Source organism: Podarcis raffonei, chromosome 3 (assembly GCF_027172205.1).
Source record: "Podarcis raffonei isolate rPodRaf1 chromosome 3, rPodRaf1.pri, whole genome shotgun sequence".
Classification (NCBI taxonomy): Eukaryota; Metazoa; Chordata; class Lepidosauria; order Squamata; family Lacertidae; genus Podarcis; species Podarcis raffonei.
This window is the reverse complement of record NC_070604.1, coordinates 63,695,070-63,722,451: the sequence shown is the minus strand read 5'-3', so window position 1 is coordinate 63,722,451 and position 27,382 is coordinate 63,695,070. Positions and strand designations below refer to the sequence as shown.

At 39.5% G+C, this 27,382-nt stretch overlaps 1 protein-coding gene across 9 annotated transcripts in view; it reads left to right on the top strand.

Annotated features, from left to right (window-relative positions):
- Positions 1–27,382, top strand: part of NHSL1 (NHS like 1) — a 137,709-nt gene that overhangs the window by 93,344 nt on the left and 16,983 nt on the right. For all 9 annotated transcript variants that reach the window (XM_053382034.1, XM_053382039.1, XM_053382041.1 and 6 more), the window contains 3 exons: positions 2,775–2,927; positions 16,777–16,904; positions 23,502–23,694. In XM_053382034.1, coding sequence (XP_053238009.1) covers positions 2,775–2,927; positions 16,777–16,904; positions 23,502–23,694 — 474 coding nt within the window. The remainder of the gene's footprint in view (positions 1–2,774; positions 2,928–16,776; positions 16,905–23,501; positions 23,695–27,382) is intronic.

The window sequence follows — 27,382 nt, the reverse complement described above, 5'->3', positions numbered from 1 at the left end:
GTGCCCATAAGAGTTCCTCAAGCGCATCCTGCTGAGGATGTGCTTGATGAGCTCCAAGGGCAACAATGTCATGTTCATGCTCTTCATAAAGGAGGGACTTGTACTTAGATATAGAATGTATATAGCAGGCACAAATAATACATAAGAACTAGTACATACAGTTGGCTCACTGTGGCAAAAGGCAATGATTTTTTTCCATTATAAAATGTTTTTGTATTTACCTGCATACTTCTTTAGCATACAGAACTCTTATTGTGTAGGAGCATGTTCTGTGACCATTGTGTACAATAGCAGGAGACATTGACTCAGTCTCGCAAGTGCCTCTCATCTTGAGTCATCCTACATGTGGTTAAGAACCCCCTTACCTGATATCTAAATGTTTGAGCAGTTTGGACTTTGCAGAGGTAGTGCTGTTTTAACAAGGCAAATAATAAAGTTGAAAAATCTCTCAATTCAGGGCAATAAAGGGATATGGTCTCAGTAATGAGCAACTAAGAGGCAATGAAAATCAGGCAGGGCAGTGAGGTAGTAACTATGGTCTTAGGTAAGTTCACATAAACTTAACAAGTGCTTTGGGGGGGGCATGGAAGCACAGATGTAAGGTTTGTGCTTGGGAGAGCTAAGAGCAAAGAGAACAACATGTGGGCTGAAGGCCAAATACTGCCTGGGTGATAATACAGATCTCCCCTCCTTGACACACTTATCACTTTCCTTTATGGCCACTACAGAAAAAGGCAAAATGCTACTAAAAATTGACCATGGTGATGCAAGCATATGTGTGCTTTAATTTGGCACAAATATTTCCAGGTATTTCTGTTAGGTGGTATGGGACAATATGAGGGTAGAAAGGAAGAACTTCTACAAGAAACCCAAATGTCATCTGAAGGCAGCAAAAATGCCACTGTTCTGTTTTTGCAGTTTGCTATATAAATATAATAATGCAACATTAGGAATGCACCCCAGGTTACTTACTGCATTTAGATTTAGAAATTGCGGGTGGTATTCCAACTAAGTGGGAGACCTATTTAAATTAATTAACTGCGACATTTTGAGTACCACACTGCACTCCTCTCCTTAAATTACAGTATTAGCAGCATCCTTTTCATTTCTCTTCTAAGTCTTTCCTCATACCTTTATCATAGTTACCCACTATACACCTTTTTTAGTATAAGCAGGCCACAAGTAAGAACCCATTATACAGATAAGAAACAAAACTTATAGTAATGATCTGGGGTGATGTTTCCCATTTTGCCACCTGAGGTGAAACGGGAAAGTGTAACACTACCTTGCTTCCACCAAAGCCCCCCTTCCTTGGGTCATGTGGCACAGCAAGATATTGTGAGGTGTGGGCAAGATCACGCCAGAAGCTGCCACTGCTGGTTCTCCTCTAGTGGGCAGGAGAGCCACACACCTTCCCAGAGCGTGGCACCTTTTAACTTGCTTTGGGAAGGCAGTGCGATGAGTGGAACTGGGCATCAAATTTTGGCCTCCCCCACCCCCATGATAGAAGGCAGTGTATGGTCCATGGGTGCCCTGTTGAAGTATTCTTGTGACCTACTTGGTATGAAAAGTTGGGCTGCCCTGAACTGAGGTGTCAGCGCTATGCTGTTGCTATCCAGATTGGATTACTGTTAACAAAGTCTAAATGGGCTTTGGAAATTACAGTGGTACCTCGGGTTAAGAACTTAATTCGTTCCAGAGGTCTGTTCTTAACCCGAAACTGTTCTTAACCTGAGGCACCACTTTAGCTAATGGATCCTCCCACTGCCGCCACGCCATCAGAGCACGATTTCTGTTCTCATCCTGAAGCAAAGTTCTTAACCTGAGGTACTATTTCTGGGTTAGAGGAGTCTGTAACCTGAAGCGTATGTAACCTGAAGTGTACGTAACCCGAGGTACCACTGTATTCAGAAACTTCAGTTGGTGCAAAAAGCAATGATAATACTGATTTATTACTTTACAGATCATTTCATTCCACTTCTCTTCCATCTGCACTGGCTTCTAGTTTGTTTCTGATTACAATACAGTTCAGAGTTCTGGTTCTCATCTACACATCCGTAAATGGATTGGGACCAGGATATCTGAAGGACCACTGTCTCCCATGTGATCCTCCCTTCCCATGCATTCAGCACTGGAAGTCCTGCTATGTGTCATGCTGAGAGCTTTGTATTTTGTAGAGCTTTCAGTATGGGCCAATGTCTTTTATCCAGTGATACAAGCTTTCAGAGAAAATTAGAAATGGAATTGTTTCTGGAAAACTTTCACGTGCAAATTAGAGTAAGTTGCACCATGATTTTTTCCTGATGCTTCAGAGAGTGATCTTAATTTTCATGTTTCTTTTTCCTGTATGTGAGAAACAAAGCTAAAAACTTGGAAACTGCCTAATAATGAACTTACGTAATGTAAAATTTTCTGCAGAAAAATAAAGCACTAAAGTTTCTGCCCATAGCTGAACGAGGAATCAAAGCCTGTTGATGAGCAGGGTTATTTGCAATACTTGTGTGGTGCTTTGAAGTCACTTATTCTCCCCTCCCCCCAACAACGGACAACCTTTGACAGGCGGGGTAGGAGAGCCCACCTGTCAATCACCTCTCATCATTATGACATCAGATGATTGACAGGTGTGTTACCCTACCCATCTGCTAAACATAGGCCATGGGGAGGGGGCTGATATCTGATCCGACAGAGCAAAATTCTCCCCCACTCCTGTTGTAGAGCATAACTTCAGGTTAATAGCAGCATTCCTTTCTAATTTGACTCTCTCTTATTTACAGCTGTCTCCAATCTAGATGAAGAGAGCAGATGGACAGTCCATTACACTGCACCCTGGCATCAACAAGAGAATGTGTTTCTACCCACCTCAAGGCCACCCTGTGTAGAGGATCTGCACCGCCAAGCCAAGCTGAACCTGAAGTCGGTACTACGAGGTAGGAAGTTGACAATAATAACACACCATATCATTACATATTTTTCCTTTAGCAGTAAAACTATGTGCCTGCTTGCATCTGCCTGCTTTCACAGCCCTGTGACCTCTTGTACTTTTATCAAGGAACTAAACAAGTCAAAGAGGGAAGAAAATATCACACCAGTGTTTCAGATGATTATACTCTTCCTGCTGTAAAGTGGTCTCCATAAAACTTATTTATGCAACGTGCAGCTCTAGTTGGTTTCAGCCAGACGCAATAATAGCATCACAAGTTCCAACTGTAGCTGAAGAGGAGGCTGGAAAAGAAAGTCTGAAGAGCCATACTAGAAATGAGATTGAACCCATCCTGCTGATTACAAGTTTCAGGACAATCTCTGATATATGGAACATGTGGAATCAAACAAAGCAGTTTAAACTTTTGACATTGGAATATTCTGATTTTAGAGTTCAGGTGTAAAGTGCTGAAAAAATATATTAGGTCAGTAAATATATATAGGTCAGAGTGCATACTGCTTCTGTCCTTTCTTCTCAAAAGTGTCTGAAATATATTAGTAAAAATAACTCAAGCTAGGTTAATCCAATAATTCATAGAAAGTATGAATGCATTTAACCTGATTTGGGTTTTTTTATTTTAAATCATACGTTTTTGGGTGATATGGAGGTATGTTCAATAGAGGGGGAGAGGTTGCCAATGACAGCTTCCCTTTGAGGCAAGATGGCTAATCAATAACCATAGAAACAATGTAAAATACAAGATAATAGCTAGCTTTTATGCTTGTTCCTGCTTGCATAAGGTTTTAATTTTAACCAGAGGTCGGTTTCAGACCTATATATGTAAAATTTGCAGGCTCTTTTGTTTTCAGTAAATATTGATTCTCCATCATCAGTGCATTCATATATACCATTGCTTTTGTTGCTGCAGGGCCCCAGTATCTGTGATGATTCATTAGTTATCCCAGCTTATTGGTGCATTGGTTTTGCAGACTAAGGTTGGAGATGTGTTTCTATACTGTCCTGGTACCAGACATAGCTTAGGAAGCAATGCTTTAAGTGTTTGAATTAAATCCCAGAAGACATCTGGTTAGCATGTAAAATAAACAAATTAAAAGATAAATCAGCAGACCTTCCTACATGTTTCCCTAATCTTATACAGAGAATAACATGTTATTGCTCAGGCTTTGTTTTTCCTATGATTCATTGGATCAATATGTTGATGAGAAATATGGGTTATCCCTCGCTGGTGGTTAATTTCTGCTGAGAAGATTACTTGTTTTATGTATTAATCATATGTTCAATTAATGGCCTGTTAAGCAAAAGGGAACCATTTAATATGAGTAACAGTTTTAGCCCTGGATTTATGTTGATCCTGAGATGTGAAAATTATATCAATTCAGAATAATGAAATAAAAGATAGGCAAGAGGCAGCATGGTTAAGCTAGGCTGCCTTGTTTCCAAGGGAGAAAATAAAATCAAGACTGTTTGCTAGCGCTGGTAGCTATACCCATTTATTCTTTATGGTTTTTAACTATTTGAAGCCATTCACAGTTCATACGCACCTGGCTTTGGAAAATGTCTGTCTTTCAAATGCTTTTTTGAAGAATTGGCGAGGAGTCCTATGCAATGAAAATCTTAAAGAATATATTTTATACATAATAGTTGCTGGTTCCATGCTGAGAAATGGAATCTATTGAACTATAGTTGTGCATTTAGTCCAAAAACATTCTGCTGGCTGTGAAGTATGTAGGCAAAAAATTTAACTAGATTCAATAGTTGTGACCTGCACAGTGTTAGAAACTGAGATTTGAAAGCTAGGAGCTAAATGGCACCTTAAACCGAAGTTATGGGCGCAATAACGGAATGTGTGGCACACTTTTTTTTATAACAAGAATCCAAAGCTGACAATGAATGAACTGCAGCTAAAATACTATGCTTGTTTTTCACCCTTTTCACCTTTTGTTAATGGGTTCTAGAGCCATGGGACCACCATAGAAAAGGTCTCCTGTGTCATTCCTGGCAAACTCACTGCCCTAAGTTGGCCTTGGTTGCTAAAATTAACTTGTGAACCAGATAATATGGATACAGGTGGCCCTTCAAAAACTGTTTAGTTTATAAAATTAACATTTTGAATTGGGCTCAAGAGGGCACTGGCAATCGGTGCAACTGGTATAATAATGGTGTTACATGGTCCAAATGACATGCCCTTGTCAGGACTCTGACAGGTGCATTTTGAACCAGATGAAGTTTCAAAGTTATCTTCAAAGGCAGCCCCACATAGAGCCACATGGAGGTTTCTTCAGAAAAGACTGCCGTTAATGTACCAGACAAAGCTGAGAAAATGTGTTCTGGCCCTCATGTGGCATTCAAGAGAGCGGGACCGGTCTTTAAAATGGAGTGCCACTCCATCTAGGACTAGCTGTAAACTGTCGTGTACAGGAGATAACCTCCCAGGTCATAGTGTCTCCAGTTTGCTTTGCTGTAACCTCTGCTTGTTCACAGTCATCCGCTTCTGCATAATTATAGTATGAAAAAATTTCCTAAGTGGAAATGTCTGTGCTCTGTATTCTCTCACCTCACATGATAATAGTTGCTCACAAAAGTACATGCTTGGAGAGAATGGCTAGGAATCTCAAGTAAGCAGAGCAGTATTGCACAAACTAGTTATACATAAAAAGAGCATCTGTGGTCTGAAATGATCTTTGAGGAAAACTTCAGTAAGATGTTGGACCCTAGTGGTAGAATGGGATAAGCTGCTAGTTGTAGCAGCTTACTTGAGGCTCTTACTTTTGTCAGGAGAAATGGCACGGTTTTGTTTAGTCTTGTATGCAGTGCATTTCTAGCTCCTGTCTGCTGTTCCTGTTTCTACAAAGAATATTTAGAATGTGCTGGTTTAAATGTGCACGCATTTGTTTTGTTTCAACAACACAGCTGCTATGTGATTTTCATCCCTTGTTCAGCGTCGCAGACAAGCTGATTGAATGCTTAAAATAAAAAAAATCCAAAGATTAGAGAAGAGAAGGAACACTTTGGAAATCCAAGTTGAAAGTATAATACATTACCATTTTTAAGCACATCCTTTATCTTATTCTCTCACCATTCTCTAAAGGAGAAAATTCAAGGAAAGTGGTTGAAAAGATGCTATCAGCATGACTCAGGGAACCCAACAGGCTTTCCAGTGGCATGAAGCTGAAACAGGCATTACAAATGATATTTGTTAACAGGCTGTCACTGGGGAGCGCTCAATGTGATTATCTCCATTTGTCTTGGGCTAATTTGGATTTCTACGGGGATGTAATCTTAGTACACTTGTGGATGATAAATCGCGATTGCTTCAGTCATGCCTGCTTATCTCTACATTTTGCAAGCTGAAAGACAAAAAAGAAAGGCCTGTGCCTGACCCTTTTGCTGTTAACTGAAATAGATTTTTTAAAAGAAAATACCCACAAAACTATTTATGGCTTTCTGTCCAAGTCATTTCATAGAATCACAGAACTGTAGAGTTGGAAGGGATCCCGAGGGTCATATATGCTGCTATGCTTGCATCCTGCTATGCAAGAATCTCAACTAAAGCATCCATGACAGATGACCACCCAACCTCTGCTTAAAAATATCCAATGAAGGAGAGTCCACCACCTTCCGAGGGATTCTGTTTTGCTGCCAGCTCTTATTGTCAGAAAGCTCTTTCTGATATTTAGTCAGAATTTCCTTTCTTGTAACTTGAACCTGTTGCTCTATCTTCCATATGACAGCCCTTTAGATATTTAAAGAAGGCCATCATATCTCCTCTCAGTCTCCTCTTTTCCAGGCTAAACATATCCAACTCTCTCAACCTTTCCTCATAAGGTTTGGGTTCTAGACCCTTGATCATCATGTTTGGGCTTGTCAATATCCTTCTTAAATTGTTCTGAGCAGGACCGACCTAACAATTCTGTTGCAGATAATTCTAGATGAGTGTCTTCCTGTGTGATGTGATTTGAAAAAGGAATCTGCCATTGGCTGCCACTTTCTCTTCACTTGAATACATTTGGGCCAAAAAGGTGGCCAGTGTGTAAGCAGAAGCTTTCATTGGAATCTATTGAATAATGCTTGACAGTTTTGGTCTCAAATGGACAGCACTCTGTGATAAGCCTGTGGGCCCCCCCCCCCCTATGTTTGAACAGAGATGAAGAGATGTTACATCTGAAAGATTGTGATAGTGGTACAAAGAGCTATTTTGGAAACAGCAGGAACTCTGATAACCAAAAAGGTGAATTTCTTCTTAGCCATGTGGCAGAGTCCTGGCTGCATGCTTGGTTCTCACATGTACATCAAAGTCAGTTAGTTTGCAGAACTGATATATATATATATAGTTGAGTTACGCCATTTGCATGTAAACTGTTCTGTGGACAACTAATTTCCTGTTGCCTTTGGGAATGTAATGATAGAAGAAGAATAAGCATCTCTTAAAAACCTACTTGCCTACTCAAGCTTTCCTGAACTCTTGACTCTAATGGTTTTGTTTGTATGCTCCTCTGCTTTATTTGTAACATTTTGTTTCATTTTTTAAAAGGGTTTTTCTGGTAAATTTTATTAAATGTTGTTGCATTTTTATTGTTTTTATGTAAACCTCTTAGGTACACACACACACACACACACACACACACACAGACAAAATTGGCAAAATCAGCTAAATTCCGTTAAACCAAACATATTTCAGTTAATCTGCTCTGGCAGTACATCTGTTGGAATTCCTGACTCAGTAAAAAAAAGTAAAAGGGTTTCCATTTCCAAAACTACACTGAACTGTATTATTGATAAAGTTCATGAACCTGTTTTATAGTCCATGCTGGCTGTTTTTCAGCAACAGTCCAAAAGCTGCTGTGGTGTTTCTCTCTAACATCTTTTTAAAACTAAGCTTGACATGAAACAGTCCTTGTGATAACTCAATTTTGCAGATGATATAAGGGGTTTTTATCTGCAGAAATGGGTCCTGTTCTAAGTCAAATGCCTTCTTGTGTGGCTCAATGGCTGATGCTTGCCTTATTTAGACTGTGATACAAAAATAGAACCTTCATCAGGATCTAAGTGAGAATTGTGTTTTGAAGTCCTGTTATGATACAGATAGCTGCAGAATCTAGTTGTGTTGCCAGCTGGTCTATTCTTCCATAGTATGCATTGTTGATAGATTCTAAATGTCACTTTCAAATGTCATAATTAATTTCCAACCCGTCATATGGATCAGTAGGATACAGTGCGGTCGAGATGCTTGTAGCTAGGCAGATTCTATGCAACAACAGTCCCATTAGGAACAGAACACAGGCTGCTGGCAGGTCATATCAATTCAAATGATAAAACATAGAAGAATTTAAATATATTTTAGCAGAGTACTGATAGGTGTAGACTTCGACAGATGAGAGGTTATGAAGGTCCTGAAGACTACCGGGTGCATGTGCATTTATGTTCTGCTACAATCTACTTGTTCTTTCCTCACCACCACCATACCCTTAGCTGCTGGCTCTAGCTAGGTTTAAAGTCAAGAGAGGCAGGTTGGATAATTCCAGTCTAAGTCAGATGTCAAGGTAAACGGTGTCACATCAGTCGTACAACTGCATATGTGCACTTTTTCTCTCCTTCAGGCAATATGTGAGACCATCATCTTTTGGTGGGCATCTTGGAACATGAAATAAGGTGTGAAGTGAGTTTTCTGAGCTGTTCCATTATGTCCCCAGGTGGTATTTGAAGTTGGGCAAGAGCCAGTATTTGCTTCTTTCTACCTAAAAGACAAGGGTGGCGCTGTGGTCCAAACCACTGAGCCTAGGGCTTGCCAATCAGAAGGTCGGCGTTTTGAATCCGTGCGACGGGGTGAGCTCCCGTTGTTCGGTCCCAGCTCTGACGGGAAGGTAAACGGTGTTTCTGTGCGCTGCTCTGGTTTGCCAGAAGTGACTTAGTCATGCTAGCCACATGACCTGGAAGCTGTCTGCGAACAAATGCCGCCTCCCTCGGCCAGTAAAGCGAGATGAGCGCCGCAACCCCAGAGTGGTCCGCAACTGGACCTAATGGTCAGGGGTACCTTTACCTGAAAGATGGTCTGAATTAGCATTTGCAAATTTATTTCATGTAGACTTGGGCCCCCAGGTCTTGTTAGCAATGTCCCTGGTGAGCAAAACAAGCTTTGAAATTCCACTGAGATCTTGTGCTAGAATGACTGCTGTATGAAAGATAGGCTCTGCTTCTAATTTCTTTCTCCTGAGTCTCATGAACAGTTAGGCCAAGAAGTCAACCTGAATTTAGCAAAGCTGATCATTTCAGGCATACAAATGCTTGCCAGTAGGTTTTCATTCTTTACCTACTTCCGGACATCTGCCAGAACAATGACAGCTCCTATATGCTGTTCTACCTTTTTCTTTTTTTCTAGTCTGGATGCTGCCCCCCCATCCGGCCACTTGGAATCAGTTCCATACAGATCCATCTGCTTTGCTTATCAGTGTGCCAGCAGAAATTACTAAGTGCCAGCTGGCTTTTTAGTTCTGGACTTACACCAGTCTGGAATTCTAGTGAAATTGTTTCTTTATTGAGATAAAGGGGAAGAAATGTGATTTATGGTTTTCAGAGAAATGAAATAGTAAACTGCTTGGTTTTATATGAAGGACAATGTATAAATGAAATATTCAGACCATGGACATATATGCAGCCTTTACACATATAAAATTCTTGAAGGAACTGAATGTGCCCAAATGTCAGAAATGGAATACAGGATCAGCTGAAACATTGGTCTGATTCCATTAGTAATTCTGTCAATTAATACTAAAGGCAGATACTGTAGGAACATCCCCATGGGGTGGTTCAAGAAGTATTGAATAATTCTATGTATTTTTAAAGCACTGTATAGGGTCATAGAATTGTAGAAGGGTCATCTAGTCCAACTCCCTGCAATGCAACATGCACCCCCTTCCCATCTAATTGAAATCATACCAGACCCTGCTTAGCTTTGCAAATGTGCTAGCAGGTTTTTTTTTGCTGCACCACAAAGAGGACTGTAATCAAGGATGTTAATTCTCTGTTAAGTAAAAACTGTATATAAGTTTCTGCCCTCAAGGTTAAGCCATGCCCTGCAGTAACAGAGTATTTATCTGACTCCTGTACAGTATCCAAATGGTCTATCTCTGCTAATCATGGAAAAAAGCAAGGCAGGTCACAGCCTTTGGCAATTGCATGTCCTTCTTGACTCTTGAAACCTATCCAGCATGGCACTGACTTGAAGGTGTATCTTTTCAGCTGCAAATACTAGAAAGTAACTGGATGCTAAGACTTCCGAGTAGGGTTGTGCACCCAGTGATTTGTGTTCAATGTGATTGTTTGTATATACGTGTGTGTGTGTGTATGTGTATATATATATACACACACACACACACACACACACACACACACACACACTCCCGCTCTCCAGGCTTCAGCGAAAGCCTGCATTTGCCCCATAGGACGCACACACATTTCCCCTTCATTTTTGGAGGGGGAAAAGTGCGTCCTATAGGGCGAAAAATATGGTATATATATATTGCCTGGACTAAATGTCCATGGGGAAGATAATGAAGCATCACTCCAGCTGTTTGCGGCTCCATGTGCCTCATAGCTACAACCTGTTGTTAGAAGCTTTCCATGTTCGAGAAGTGGAGTAGTTTAAAAACAGCCACATTGCTGTTATTTACATAAAATAAAGTTTTTACTGACACGTGCATCTGTTATAAAAATGACAAGGGATGTGTGCATAATGGGCCACAGGAAAAATTCAACAGCACACTCTTCCAAGGTCTTCCAAGAGATCTGCATTGGCTCCCAGTACGTTTCCGAGCACAATTCAAAGTGTTGGTGCTGACCTTTAAAGCCCTAAACGGCCTCAGTCCTGTATACCTGAAGGAGTGTCTCCACCCTCATCCTTCAGCCCGGACACTGAGATCCAGCGCCGAGGGCCTTCTGGCGGTTCCCTCACTGCGTGAAGTGAGGTTATAGGGAACCAGACAGAGGGCCTTCTCGGTAGTGGCGCCCACCCTGTGGAACACCCTTCCTTCAGATGTGAAGGAAATAAGCAGCTATCCTATCTTTAAAAGACATCTGAAGGCAGCTCTGTTTAGGGAATTTTTTAATATTTAATGCTGTATTGTTTTTAACACTTGATTGGGAGCCGCCCAGAGTGGCTGGGGAAACTCAGCCAGATGGGTGGGGTATAAATAATTTATTATTATTATTATTATTATTATTATTATTATTATTATTATCAGTGCAAGTATTTCAGCTTGTTAAAGGGAAATATCTCCCATGCTGTTTTGGGAGTTTTCAAGCACTTCCCGTCCCCACCCAAACCAATTTAGAGAGGGGGTGGAAGATGCATGGAAGGAGGACAGAGAGGAAGTCTTATTGCACTAGCAGGACTCATTATGCTGGCTCCTGGTTGTGCATCTACATAGTTGACCCCTGCCCTATTTTTGCACATAGTTTTAAAGCAAGAAGGTGGCTAACCTGTGAAGCTCCAGATATTGGACTACAACTCCCATCATCCCTGACCATAAGCCATGTTGGCTAAGGCTAATGGAAGTTAGAGGTACAACAACTCTGGAGTGCCATGGGTTAGCCATCCCTTCATAAATCATGGCGTAGCACTTATTTCCACAAAAAGGAAAGAACCTTTAAAACAAACTCTGGTTGATTTCTAATCAAGCCAACTTCAAAACATGGGTTAAGAATGGGAAAGCCAGATGGATCTGACCAATGGCCTCTCTAGTCCAACATCCTGCTCTCACAGTGACCAACCAGATGCCTGTGGGAAGCCTGCAAGCAGGACCTGAGGGCAACACGAGTCCCCTTCCTGCAGTTTCCAGCAACTGTTATTTAGAAACATACTGCCTCTATCTGTGGAGGCAGAACATACCCAGCAAGTTTAGTAGCAGGGCTGCCACATCTTGTCCCCACCCCCACAAAGCCTCTCTCATTCCTGCCCATGCATGTAATGCTAAATCATGGGTTAGTGTTACATGTGAATTAGGCCATAGTGTAGCCCTGGATTTTTAATATGAGAACCATATAAGGAAGCACTTTATAATGGTTTGTAATTCACACTACTACTTCATATATATTGAGCGTTTGTATGTTAAACCAGAAAGTCATATATAAGACCCTTCCCAACGCCTCTTAGAATTTGACAAACAACATAGGAAGGAATAAGTAGCTTCAGATATCAAACTGACAGAAAACTGGCCCTAGGGCTGCGAGGGAAAATTATAATTCCTTCCCATTCTGATTATCTTCCATCTTTTTTGCACCCCCTGTCTTGGCCTGCCTTTCCAAAAACTACCCAGTTCTTTAATAAGTAGCCTCCTCCTTCGGGGTGGGGGAGGGTGAGCAACACACTAGGGATAGTACAGCCATACCTTGTGTTGCTTTAGGTTCATGTTGCGTCTTTTCGGCTTGCGAACCCGGCAAACCCAGAAGTGTATACTTCTGGGTTTCGTCACACGAGCATTCTGCATGCTTTGTGCATGTGCAGAAGCGTTCTGCGTGCTTCACACATGCGCAGAAGTGCTCTATTGCACTCTGCAACTGCACAGAAGCACTGCTTTAGTTGCAGACTTTTGGGGGTGCAAACGGCACCCCAGAACAGATCCTATCCGCAACTAGAGATACGACTGTATTCAACTAAATTTTACTCAGAGTAGCCCCACTGAAATTAATGGCCCTAGCATAGTGATGTTCATTAAGTTTGATAAGTCTACTCTGAGTAGCACTTAGTTGAATACTGTGTTAGGCTTGTCAAAATGTTATTCTTTGAGTTGCTCTTGGAAACCTAAATAATATCTCCATGATCCTTATGCTACAGAAAGGTCCTGTCTGTTTTGTTTTTGCCATGCTTTGTCTTTGTTTTGTTTTTAATGATGCCAACTTGCAGATTTTTAAAGGCAACAGCTTCTAGCTCTGCAATAGAGAGGCTTGTTTGAAAGGGAATCCTGTGATCTGCTGCATAACACAAAAAATTCAGGAGTTTAAGTGTGTGTGTGTGTGTGTGTGTGTGTGTAGGTGTGTAGGAACCCTTGAACCAGTGCAGCTAAGGTGTGCCAAACCCAATGTTGCATAGGTGTAGCACTAAATACCTGCTTCGCAGACACCCACAACCAGCAGTGATGTAACATGGTCTGATCTATGGAGTCACATGCACAGGGCCGGATCATGTGTCTTTTCTAATTTTCCCACATACATGATTGCTACAACTCACAAGGCACTACATGGCTACAGGTGTGCATAAAGAGGACCTAAAAGAATACCTTGGATTATGTGCTAACATACTTAACTAGGGATGAGGGTGGCACTGTGGGTTAAACCACAGAGCCTAGGACTTGCCGATCAGAAGGTCGGCGGTTCGAATCCCCTGAATTTAGACAAGCAGAAATCGTACCTTAAGAAAAGAAAGTCAGTATGACTTTTAATAGCTGCCTTTTTGCTTTTGTTAGGTGGTCATACAGCCTCTGGCATCCTTTGTTATAATAATCGTAATCTTGTAAAAGATTCTTTCTGCTAAGATATTCTGTATCACTTGCTATATGCTGTCTTTATTTAACAAAAGATTACTTTGAAGTCTAGAAACCTGCTGACTTTTTTGCAAGAACGTCTCAAGTTTTCTGTATCGTTTTAAGAGATAAGTAACCATGTAACATGATTTCAGGCGATGAGAAAACAAAAACCTGGTTATCTGCCATAATCTTGCACTTCTGAATTTAATCATGAAGTTTGGCATTATACTCTATTCAGAGCACTGCAATTAAAAACTCTCTTTGTTACATGGAATTCAATTCCTGATCTCGACAAAAAAAAAAGAGCTTTCTGTTTGTAGAAATAGACGTATAGCATGTTTTAATTTGTTTTTCTTCACCAGTGATTTCTTGCTTTTGGGGAAAGCTATGGAACTAGGTAATAGAGTTGCTGAATAAATTTAATTACAGAAATATTGGGTCTGAGTTTGCTAGACTTCAGGTTCTTGTAAGAGCAAAACTTTCTGGAAAGCCAAAGGATATATCTGTTTCCAGGATATACTTCTATTCAGCCATTTCTTACAGAAAATTTATTTTGAAATATAATATTGATATTCTTATATGGTAGTTGTGTGCTTTTGTAGAGGAAATATCACAATGTGCATTCCATTAATTACTTAATGCCAAAATAGGTTTCTAAGCAGTTTAAGATGTATAAAAATCAAATAAACATTACTAAAATGCACAAAGTAACAATTTTGTTAAAACAACACAGCAATTAAGGGAGGAGACTAAGATCAAGAGTATATTCTGAGTTATTTCCTCATAGGATTACTTTACATGCCCCTGATCATCTTTATTCTTCTTTGTACTTGTTCCAATTAGCTGATACCTTTCTGCAAGTGTGAATGGAAGAACTGGCTCATACTGCTGGATGTGTAATTCAGATTAAATATTATGAATTTAAACAGGAAAAAAATTATTTGATTCACAGGTGTGTTTTTTATAAAAAAGAAGTGCACCTGTTATGGAAGTTTTTTAAATATATATATATAAACCTTGCTTAAACTATTCAGAATATGTGTATGTATGAATCATGGTAGCATTATGATACGATCTGTATTTTACAGATACAATTTAATTTCTTGAAAATTGATGCTTAATATATTTTCCACTCTGTGCTCATGACAGATTTTCTGGAAAGGTAAAAGTAACAGTTGGACTAGGCAGCTTAGCATGTTCATCCACATCTTGAAGATTTCATTTTTCCCTTATGTTCCAGCGTCTGTTGCTCTTTAGCTGTATTTCATTGAATATCAATTAAGGCAGAAGACAGCGATTGGGAAACAGCTACAGTAATGATAAGGATTTTTATCTAATTTTAAATTCAGGGTATGTTGTTTGGAAGTTTCATGGAAATATTATTTCAGTTGAATCAGTTTCTCAGCAATTCCTATTTATTTTGAAGAAGGCCGAGGATTGTTATTTTGATAAGTGTTTTGTTCTCCATTGGGGGGAAATGTTAGTTTTCTTCACCCCATGGAAGGAGGTTGGCTTAGTAGTCTTTGCCAAAGCTGCTTAGCAGATGGTGATTGTGCAGTGAGCAACACCCCTACTCAGATTTAAAGCATTTTATGGGGGTCTACCAGACTGGTGAATAAGACCCCTATCGCTAGTGTTCTTCTCTCCCTATATCTCGTGTTTCTAGCAATCTTCCACCTAAATGGTTCAGTAGACAGCCATCTGTCAATCTAGACCACAGTTTGTCCATTTCTCTCCATCAATTTTGACAACTTCTGTTTTGAAATAAGTAAATGCACACGTGCCTTTTAGGATAGCACATTCCCTTTACCCTGTGTAAAGTAAATATAGTTTTACCTTCTAAATTGTTCAAAGAAAAACATAGTTTGGGTTCGTACTGTGTTTCCTTAAGTCTATTTTTCATAAAGTGATATAAATGTGTCTACTGATGACATGTAATATATTAACGTTTGATGGTTTTGAATCTAGGACTACTTTATAGTCTATAAACCATAGATAATTACATTTTGGAGTAGAGAGATGTATGGGTGACAATGGAGAGGTCACACTTAGTCTCCTGGGTTCCAAAATGGCTCAAGACTCTGGGGTGTCTACTTCTGCCAAAGAATCAAGATTGAAGCAGAGACTATGACCTTTAATATGTATTATATGCATAATTTGTGTATTAAATATGTCCATTAAAATATGCTGGTTTTTTATGGTAAAACCCAGAAATGTCTTTGAACTGGAAGGGGCGGGCAGCAATATAAATGTGGGGTTCCAGTCAGCCTAAACAAATGTGGAATTCGGAGCAGCATTTAATATTCAAAGAATGTCAGCATGCATTTTATATGTAACACGTTTGTTGTTCATTCAGTTGCAAAGGTGGGTTTGAAAGTGTGTGCCTGGTGGAAACTCTGAAGCCAGAGTTTTTTGCTTTAGTCTGCATATGTTGGTTTGTTGAGGCCCATTTTCCACCAGGGAGGGGCAGTCTGCCAGGGGGCACATACCTGTATGATAGGTGGAGACAGAGCCAAAGATAGGAACATAAGGAACTCCCTTTCATGGAGTCAGACTATGTAGCTCAGTGTTTTCTGAATGGCAATGGTTCACCAAGGTTTCAGATTAGGGATATTCCCAGCTCTACCTGGAGATACGTACCATGAATTGAATTTAGGACCTATGAATTTGGGAACTTGAGCTATGACCCTTTCTGAAGATGGATGTACTAAAGTTGAAAGTGGAAAGCAGGATATAGAATACCCTGCTTCAGTTTTCATCACGGCTACCTCAAATTAGGGATGCGGGTGGTGCTGTGGGTAAAACCTCAGCGCCTAGGACTTGCCGATCGCATGGTCGGCAGTTCGAATCCCCGCAGCGGGGTGCGCTCCTGTCGTTCGGTCCCAGCGCCTGCCAACCTAGCAGTTCGAAAGCACCTCCGGGTGCAAGTAGATAAATAGGGACCGCTTACCAGCGGGAAGGTAAACGGCGTTCCGTGTGCTGCGCTGGCTTGCCAGATGCAGCTTTGTCACACTGGCCACGTGACCCGGAAGTGTCTCCAGACAGCGCTGGCTCCCGGCCTATAGAGTGAGATGAGCGCACAACCCTAGAGTCTGGCAAGACTGGCCCATATGGGCAGGGGTACCTTTACCTTTACCTTACCTCAAATTAGAATTCCAACTCCTATGCAGATTTACTCAGAAGGAAGCTCACTGGGTTTTAGGGGGTTGCATGAATTGAGTTTGGGTACCACATGTTGCCTGCAGGCTGCCTACCTTGGTATCTAGCAACCAAAACACTAATGTTTATTTTTTATTTCTCTCTCTCCATGATGTACAGAATGTGACAAGCTGCGAAGGGATGGCTATCGAAGTTCTCAATACTATTCTCAGGGCCCAACTTTCTCATCTTCTTCCAGTGCAATCTGTGGAAGTCACCACGATGACTATGAAGAAATTGAACAAAAGGTGAGGTACCAAGCACCCTAGGAAATAATGTAGTATAATGCACATATAAGCCAAAATTAAATCAACATAAAACTATAGAAGTGCAAAATAGAACTGTGCAAAATATTTAGAAAATATGGGCCTTTAAAGCTACGCTGTTTTTAAAAATACCACCTATAGTGTGGCTCAATTCAAAGAAGAAAATTGCAATGCAAACATCTCTGGCAGGCAGAAGTACAGATTTTGAAACCGGTTATATTACTATTTGCTGCTTTCATGAGCAAATAGAAAATAAAGCCATTATCCCTTTGTGAACACTAGCTTTGTTTTTTTGTTTTTTAAAGTGTTCAGAGTTCACCTTACATTTTATTTCAGGCATTTTATTTCAAGCAAGCTTGATGTGTTCAAAGTGGACTTAGTGCAGTTAGGTTCTCTGGAAGGAAATAAACATTGCACTATGTCAGATGTTTTGTCAGTGCAAGCATTGCAGCTTGCCAGATGGACCGTTCCCCACTGTCTCTCCTTGCCCCATGCATTATTCTGGGGGTTCTCCTGCCCCTGAACAATTTCAGGGACCTGAGAGGGAGGAAAACCAGAGTGTGCAGGTGGAAGTCCTTGTGTGAGCGTCCCCTGACAGAACTCATTAGTTGAATCCTTCCCTCTGTTCTAATTGTGCATTTGTTTCTTCATTGTGATTTCTGTATAGTATCCACTTGAGTAATGCTTGTCCCTTATGCAGGAATCTGTTATGTGCACTGTGTTTCATAGCTATCAACTCCTTATCCACCATCTTCTTTCCTTTCTCAGGATCAGCTATGAACTCATAGCATATGTATGTGCTCAGCCACTCAACCACTGGCCCTGTTCTCATACATGTGTGTACAATATATAACAATACTTACCTACCTTAAAGGGTTATTGCAAAGATACTGAAATCCTTGAACAGTAAAGACAGCACTGTTTGGATGAGAAGTTGTTGTTGTTTGCACCCTTCTAGCTCATTTAACCTTGAAGTTAAAGGCTGCATAATGATACTTAAAAATAAACAAACACAGATGTGATGCATTTTTCAATAGCCTCCTCACTCCACCCCTTCCCTGTTTGTCTTCAACCATGAGTGTGTGCACTTCAATATCCCACCTGGAGAGGGTGGGATTCATGCATGAAGATCTTGAGATGGTATTATTCACTTTCAAGTAAATGTATTTAGAGCTGCATTGGTTTAAATCCAAAAAAATTATCTTAGCTAGTTTTTGGACTATGATTTTTTTTAGTATTTATAACAGAAAATATAGTGCAATGTGCTCAGCAAGTCAGTATTTCTTAATAGTCCTGCAATTTGTTCCTGTGTAGGAGAAATTATTATATATGTTATTTGCACAATCAGTGAAATATTAAAATTGACTCAATAAGTGGCATTATGAGGAGATTATAGAATTGCTGAGGGCTAATTTATAGTGAAATACTACCTAATATTATAAGCAAAATGGCATTTTCCTTGAAAACTACCTTCCCATAAAAATTATCTTAGAGTGATATTCCACTTTTCTTTATTTTGATATGGTATGTACTGGTGGATATCAGTCCTCAGTCAAAGACACAGTGAGATGTACTGTTGGTGAGGCCGTTGTTATGGTCCCTCTAGAACTAATATTGTGGAGAAGGTGGGAAGCCTGAAGCTGAGGGAGGATTTGCAGAGAAGTAACTTGGTATCTGAGAATATTTGTTCAAAAAACAGCAGTAATATATTTAGGAGAAGTGTTAGCCTCAAGGGTGGGAGAGGGGAGGTTCCTTCCTTCTCTGTGTCTCCTTCCTGAGGTGGTCACAGAAGGAGGTCTCTCAGGGTTTAATGTGCAGTCCCTTTGCAAGTCCGGATCAGGATGTAGATTGTATGAAATACATCTACTTGGGACCCTAGAAATTTTCTGGAAATCAGATCAGATGGTTAATATGACTGACTTCATACATATTCCTGTAATTTGGTTCATACTGCCCACAGATACTTCTGTGGCGACAGTTTGGGGTGGAGCCATCTTTTTAATGTGCTAAATGGCCCTAATTCAAGGCAGCATTTCTGACATCCTGTACTGAAGCATATTTTCCTATCGTGAGTCCACTGAATTGGCTGGTTTTTGTTTTTGTTTTATTATTATTATTTAAAAAACCCTTTGATTAAAACACGACAAACTAGTATGATATTTTCCCTCTCTCTCTTCATCACTTAAGCATGTTTTCCTTGCATGGAAAATTGATGTCTTCAGATAGCAACTCCTCTCTGCTTTCTGAAATTATGTTTATCTTGTTGCTATGTTTACTGTGTCTGTTGTGTCTTTTTATGTGTGTGTGTTTTTCATTCTCTTTTCTTTGCCACTCATTCACTTTCTTTTTTCTCTCACTCAACAGTCTAGTCTGTTAGACTGCCTCCCTCAGTCTTGCCTTAGTGCCTGCTGTTGTTTGATTCCATGGAAGATCAAGGTATCTGGCTCCAAAATGGGATCATCCAGCTGTTATGTATATATACAGCTTGATGTTATTGTGATGCTAGAATATTCTCAAATCTTATTTTAAAATTTTCACCTATTGTTGATTTCAATTTTTCAAGATAAATCTTGTACTAACATTGTGTGCTTCTATCCTTATCTCAGTCGTTGTCAATCTAGAACCCTCAGTTTGTATATTTAATGGACTAACTCCTTTTTTGCTGCTCATACTTTGTTAATGTTTTCTGTTCTCTGTGAATAGTTACTAACTTTACAAACTGTTATAAATGTTCGTTAAATTTGGATTGTTGTGCTGTTTTACAATAATTTATTCCAAATCAAACAAACTATATATATATATATATATATATATATATATATATATATATATATATATATGAATGAAATGGAAAACAAAACATCTTAGCATTGAATCCGAGAGTGACTGTGAGTGTCTGTTAGGTTTCTCTTAACTCACACGTTTTACGACAGGGGTGGCTACCTTCCAGTTCAAGGGCCTAATCCAGCCCCGCCCCCCATTTTTGTCTGCCCCTCAAGACTCCATCAACTTTTGCAATGGTTGCAAATGTAAACTTTTTAAAAAAGTAAACACAGCATTTGGATGAATGGCATCCATGGTCTAGATGGGGATGCAAGTTATCCCCACTGTGATAATGAGATTTATCATTTGATGAGTGGGAAGAGGATGATAATCCCTGTTTACTGGCTTCAGCAACCAAAATGCCACTAATCTCATTTCTGAACATTCCTTTTCCAATCCTTACTATATGCCTTCCTCTACTGAAAACAAATAATGTTTTTGTTCCACTGTGTTCTATTCAGAGATCATGTAGAAATCCAGAAATCTCAGATGACAGTCTTAAAAGATCAGTTTACTGAAATGAAACCTGAAACTTTTAATAACTGCTATTATATTTATTGAACAATCCAACCATCTCAGTATAACACTGGGGAAAATAATATTTAGTAATACAATTAAGCATGAAAACCAAACTGTGCTACTCTTTGTAATACATAAGAATAATATTAATTTCGCTTCCTATTCATTCTCATTCCTTTTCTTCTAACACTAATCTTTGGACTGAGTTTTAAACCACCACAAATCTGCATACTATTTGGTTTCTTTATTATAGGCTTTGTTGGAGCAACAAATTCAGGTTGCTGCTTATTCTGAAGAGTTGTTATTTCCTTTGGGACTTGTGCCTGCCTTTGAAATAGTCATTTAAGAACATATTGTTACACACCACCCCAGTCTTTGCAGCAGTGCAAGATTTCAGGGGTTACAGCAGAGACTGTGGTGTCTTTATGATATATGGTTCATTTACAACCTGAACCTACAATGGAGGGACTCCCAGGATTACACTCCAAAGCGGGTCCTGTTCCTCCCATGGGTGTAACGTTGGATTCAAACTGCCCACCCCATTCTGCTCTGACCCACACTTTCCAGCTTTGAAACTGCTTTCTAAATGCAACTATTTCCCCTTCAGCTTACATAACCCCCCCACTGCAGTTCTGAAACTTCCTCCTCGCCACTCTGGCATTGTCTTTTGCTAACTACCCAGAGCCCAGAGTGGGGGGTTCACCCCTCTCCATGACTTTCTTGATGAGTCATCATTCTGTTTTTGCTTGCTTAATGACTAGGCCATTCACAGGCTCACCTGGCTATTTTGATAAAAATCCAAGCACCCAAAAACTCTGATAGCCTAACACCTATAACAATATTCAAAGAGTGGATTCTTCATTCCCAGCTGTTGGTTGGGGAATACAGCCAGAACACAGGAACTCTCTTGGGCAAAACTAGGGACTGGCAAGGTGGGGGGCCGCATCGTGGGATGCATCCATTGCAAGAAGTTAGTACAGTCGTACCTTGGTTCTCCAGCACCTTGGTACTCATATGTTTTGGCTCCCGAACACCAAAAACCCAGAAGTGAGTGTTCTAGTTTTCGAACATTTTTTGGAAGTTGAACATCCGACGCGGCTTCTGCTTGAGCGCTGGAAGCTCCTGCAGCCAATCGGAAGCTGCACGTTGGTTTTCAAACACTTTCGGAAGTTGAATGGACTTCCGGAACGGATTATGTTCGAGAACCAAGATACAACTATATTGCACATGCACACCTTTCAGACATGCATAGGTCTTAGAAATTCCAGATCTCATGTTTTTAGGATGTTGACTGGTAGATAGTGTCAAAGCCCTACCTCAGCTGCCCCAACCATAAACATCTACAATTTTATGATTCTATAATTAATTTCACCCTTGGCTGAGATACTTTTGAAAGGTTGTTTTCCACCAGGGCTGAGAATGGGCCAGCTGTGAGTAGTTTCCCCCCACCAAGCAATCCCAGGACCCGGAGGATTTTTTAATGCATTAAAGCAGGCATTGCCAACCTGGTGCCCTCCAGATGTTTTGGCCTACAACTCACATTAGCCCCAGTCAGCACAGCCATTTGGCTGGGGCTGGTGGGAGTTCCAGACCAAAACATCTGGAGAGCACCCAGCTGTGCACAAGAGAAGGAAACAATTGCTGCTTGGGTTGTATCAAAATGTTTGTATGCACTAAAACTTGACCACCATTTGGACAGTGTTTTGTCAGAGTAGCTGATCTGACTATTTAAATCAGGCATAGGTGAACCCGGCCCTCCAGATGTTTTGGGACTATAACTTCCATCATCCCAGACCACTGGTCCTGTTAGCTAGGGATGATGGGAGTTGAAGTCCCAAAACATCTGGAGGGCCGAGTTTGCCTATGCCTGATTTAAATGGTCTATTATTTATTGGCCATCAGATCAGCTGATTTATTTTCCCATGTGTCAAAATTGTGAATTTTGTTTGTTTTGTATAACTAGGATTCAGACATAAATTTTCCTGTCTGCCAATGATTTGTTTTGTCTCATGCCTCACAATTGCTTTTAAAATATGCTTTATTTGCAGTTTCCTTGAAAAAGAAGGAAAGTTATATAGTATACATTTATGTCTCTGTCTCTTGTCGTGTTCGAAGAGCCCCTGGTGACTGGCTAATGGCAGCTGGGTTTCCAAATACAATACACTGGGTCAACATAACATGACAGTTATTCATTTTGACAATGTCAACCAACCAGATAAAAAGTAGGTTACTGGGGCTTATCACACAACACCATGCTTGAAGTATTACTCCCTTGGCACCTGAGCCTAGAGTAAGCTTTTTTTCCATGTGTAATAGTAAGATAAACAAAAGCCACACACTAATGAACCATTGCATATCATTTTGGTTTGCATTTCTATCTCTGTGACTCAGACCTTTTAAAAACTGATTTGGTGGAGTCACACTTGCAAATTTCCCTTTTGTACAAAGGAAGAAGATGGCACAGAAGGTTTCTTATCCTAATACTAAGGTCAGGGATACCAAAAGAGGGGCCATTTCCCCTAAGATTTGGTCTTTGCATTGAAGAAGCTCTTCTGACATTTCAGTTGTAAATGTTTTACAAGATTTGTAAATCCGTTCTTTCATATTTGGGATTTTTAAAAATCCCATCAAAGTAGCCCTAGAGCATATTTTTAAAGAGTTTGGACAACTAGAAGCACTGTATTTTATAGCACTGTTAAACTTCCTACTGAGAATAGTAGAGTTCTTGGTATACCATTAACAGACCAGTATTAATTCCTATGTTTTATACGTAAATTTAGTATATGGTTCCGCATAATGTCCCTTTTTTCCCCAATGAGAAAAAGAGTTATGTACAAGTTTAATAATTAGATTTTATGCATGTTTACTCAAAAGTATTCTGTATTCATTAGTACTTACTCCCAGGTAAGTGTGCATAGGATTGCCTGTCACATTGAATTCAATTCCTTAACAAGTGCTTAATTGGGTTATACGTTTATTGATTTTTTAAAAAAAAACTTATTGGATGTTGGATGAAATCGGTTCAGTATTTGTAATTACTGCTAAAGAGGATGTACAAACTTTTCCTCATGTACAAATTGGAACAATGTCTGTCTAATTCATATTTTGCTAGAAGTAGCCAAGGCAAAAGCATCACAACTGTTTTGAATGTTTTGAATGTTTTAATTCATATTTGAAAGATAAAGAAGTAAGATAAATATATTTGCACTGAATTTACAGTGTACTTTTTTTTAATAGTGTTCGACCCCTTCTCCTGAGGAGGAGAAGCTTATTAGCATCAAGAGACCCAAAACACCAGTTTCAAATGAATTCTCTGATATCAACACTCAAACAAATTGGACCAAATCACTTCCATTGCCAACACCGGAGGAGAAAATGCGACAGCAGGCTCAAGCAGTCCAAACTGATGTTATACCTATTAACGTAACTGGTAGGCTTTTAATTTTGTTTCTGTGTGGTGAGAAAGAGCAAGGGATCTCAGTTGGTTATTGGTTTTTATTTTGTCTGAAAATACGTTTTGCAAACCGTTGTTCAAAATTTATTTGAAATACTGATGAAACTTAAAATGAGAGGCTGATTAGATTGAAAGTACTGGTTAAATTACTACCCCACTTTTCAAGAGCAGGGTTCTTTGCAGGAATTATGAAGAATATCGGTAAGAGCACACATTCAGCCTTAGATCTTAAGTTTAGTGGGTCCCTAACAAAAGGATTCTTGTGGCATGGTCAAATATATACTGAGATTTAAAAAGAGCACAAAACCCAATATGCTTTCTACAATAACTTTCTCTTAAGATTTTAGGATCTCTGTGCTTTTCAAACTCTGAATAATATTGAGAAACTTGCCCAAGCCAACAGATTTGCATGCTCATCTGTGGCAAAAAATATTGTTGTAGGGAATATTCTTCAGGACCTTTGAGATGAAACCTATGTTAACCTCTTTCTCGGTCACAACGAAATGCTCTGTGTTAGCTTCAAAGATGAAATGTTCATATTAGAAATGGTTTGCTGCTATATTAAGCTTAAAAGGTTTCGAAAAGCCTTAAATAAGATCCACTTACAGTATGTGAATATCCGCCTCTTTTGTACAATGACTGTACTTCAGTTATCCACTGGAGGAGGAAAGTGAAATGCAGAAATGTACTCCTGTTCCATTAACAAAGAAGATTTGTCTTTCTCCTGCAGCATGGTTGTTCTTCACTGGTGCAAAAAAGACCCCAAGGGCCATGGCACAATTACTAAATTACAACCGCATTGCCACATTCCAGCTGGTCTGAGGCACAAGAAGTTAACTTCAGTTATGCCGCATAGACTTCCATTGTGCTTTAGGCTTTCAATTAGATATTTTTGATTACATTGTTAAGGCAGCTGACTTTATTTCATTAATAATCACTTAGCTTGGGCACGCCTTTCCCCTATGTGATTGCTAATAACCACTTAGCACTGGCATCCATCTTATTTTAGCAAGATTTTCAGTATAAAACAGTTGCCTGGGATAAATAAGAAGCTCGTGAAAGTAATTAGAAATGCAAAATGAAAAGATATTATTGAATGCCACAACTTAAAAGAGAAATGGTTTTGTGCATTTAATTCATTACACAAATGAATAAACTGGGGTTCCTCCCAGTCCAAGTTGCTGCCTTTCAATTGCATAGATGTTAAAAGACAGAGAAATAATCAGTATGCTTAATCATAAGAGCGTAGTATATTTAGAAAAGTATGCTGTTTAATCTTTTTTAACTCTCAAAGTATGTAAAAACAAAAGGTTGGACATGAGATGGGTGAAAGGTGGGCAATTCAATGGATATACTGAAGCTGAGCCATATTGCTTTACACTTTAGAAACTGAGGTTGCATTGTAAGCTCAATTCAACACAGTGTGACTTCCTATTGAATGACAAAATTTGCAGTGAAATATCCTCTTTGATATTAGTTGGGAGAGGAAAAGGGGGGAAATATTTTTTAGTTCTAACCATATCTTTAAATTGATGTAAGCGCTAGAAATCATAATTTTGTATACTTTCTTCTCCCCTCTCCTTTTTTTGAAATGGCAAAGTAATATTTTTGGCTGCCTAAACCAGCAGTAGTAGATTGGGCTATTCACCACAATAAAATATTGATGTGTCTGAAATAAAGTATCAACCCTAGATGTGCTTTTTAATAAATCAAGCGCCTTTTTAAAAAGATTAATTAATAATGAACACAGCCCACAACCTTTCACTTGGCTGCACAACAGATGAGACCTGCTTTGGTTTCGTTTGGCAGCGCTCTTTCAGTCGGACAGATTGTAGTACTGTAAATCTGGCGAGTAACCTGAAGGTGCTGGGGCATTGCATTAATCTGAAAAGCTGCTGACTGGCTATCCATGTTTGGGAGTGGAATTAGTTTCTTGGGTCATCAGGAGCTGAGCTTGCTCTGGAAGGGATAGACTCAAAGTTTTAGTCTTTAAAAAGCATATGCTGCCAATCTATTGAACACCATGCTCTAATTGTTAATCCAGGAACAGGTGGTGTCGTCGGGTGTGGGTCTTACCCAGATACAAAGGAAAATAATAGGAGCTGATGCGCATCTAAGTCACAAATAAAAGATAAAGGGCTTCATTCTGCTAATTACTGAAACACAGACTTACGTACCATTGGCTTCATTGGGCTGTTCCTTGATGAACAAGATAAAATTTAAGCAAGTGCATAAATTGAATTGTGGCCAGAGAAGGCTACTGAAAAGGTTGTTTTTTAAAAAAACAAACCCACCGCAAAAATTAAATACAGGTTTATTTTTAAAAACTAAAACTTTCAACCAGTTTTTGCACACAAGTTTCCTAACAGGTTTTATTTGATTTTGGATGAATACAGACAGTTGTTTACCAAGTGGTAACTTATCAAAGTATGTACGCAGAAACTTGGTAAACCACTTACCTGTAGCAACCTGCTAAATGGTGAGGATAACTTTTTTATCACATATGCAAGCTGAGTCAGAACTCTGGTGAAGCAGAAGAGTGGTAAAAAGTATCCTTACTATGTGAAACAATATTACTTCCTTACCAACTAATTACCGGTTGGTAAAGAATAATACCTATAAATATGCTGACTTAAAAAAATTATTTCTGTACAAGTTGACTTTGTGCCACCGCTGATACAGATTTTGGTACAAAATAGACAACTTTGCCACTATTTCCATGTGCATGATGGGGCTTTTGATCCTTTTCCCTACAAGGCTTAGTTCTTATCTCTCAGGGTCTAAGCTACATGGTGAGCTACTCAGAGGAGCTTCAGTAGCTTTTCCAGTGTGACATAGGAGGGCTGCAGTTCAGCGTAATAATTAAATAATTAACCCCCTGGCATGCCTAATAGCAGGCCATTGGTCTGAAACTCTTAATTTTATAACTCCCAGTTCTCCTCACTAACCTCATCTACTATTAGAGTTTCAAAGGTTTCACTTAACAAGCACATTGTATCTTTAAACCCAAATATGATTATTCAGGGAAAACCAGTTCTTTTCATTTGGCAACTAGGGATGTAACATTTCTCTTCTAGTCTTTGTTCCTGTAATCTAGAAATGTCCACGTGCATTGTTGTATAATTTTTAAAAGTCATTTTCCTTATGCCATACAATCTAATGGAAGCGTTCTGGTCCAAGACTCCTAGGACGTCACATATGATGCGCACAGCAATGTCTAGCAAATACCAAATGCACTGTTCAATGAGAAATAACTTGGCTATCTAGTTTAAAATAGAATTCGGAAGAATTCAAATACCTACCTTTTTTCCGGAAAGAAGTATAGTGAAACAGAGCTTTTCCTAAAGACACTTCTATATTTAACCACCCTAAGGATTTATAGGTTTGAGAAGAATATTATGAATGTTCAGTTTGTTAAGGGGGAGAAAATAAAATGAGATTTTAAATTCACTTGTATGTTTTAACTAATTTGTAAAGCATCTCAAATGACAGAAGAAGCAAGATATAAATTTTAAACAAATGGAAATGGCCAGGTTATTGATTCATTGAAAGAAGTGAATTTGTTTGAAGCTGTTCAACCTGTAGAAATGCTGCTGGGTCCAGATATGATACAGCAAATGGTCAACTATAAGGCTTTTTTGTTTTGCATGCACCACACAAACTT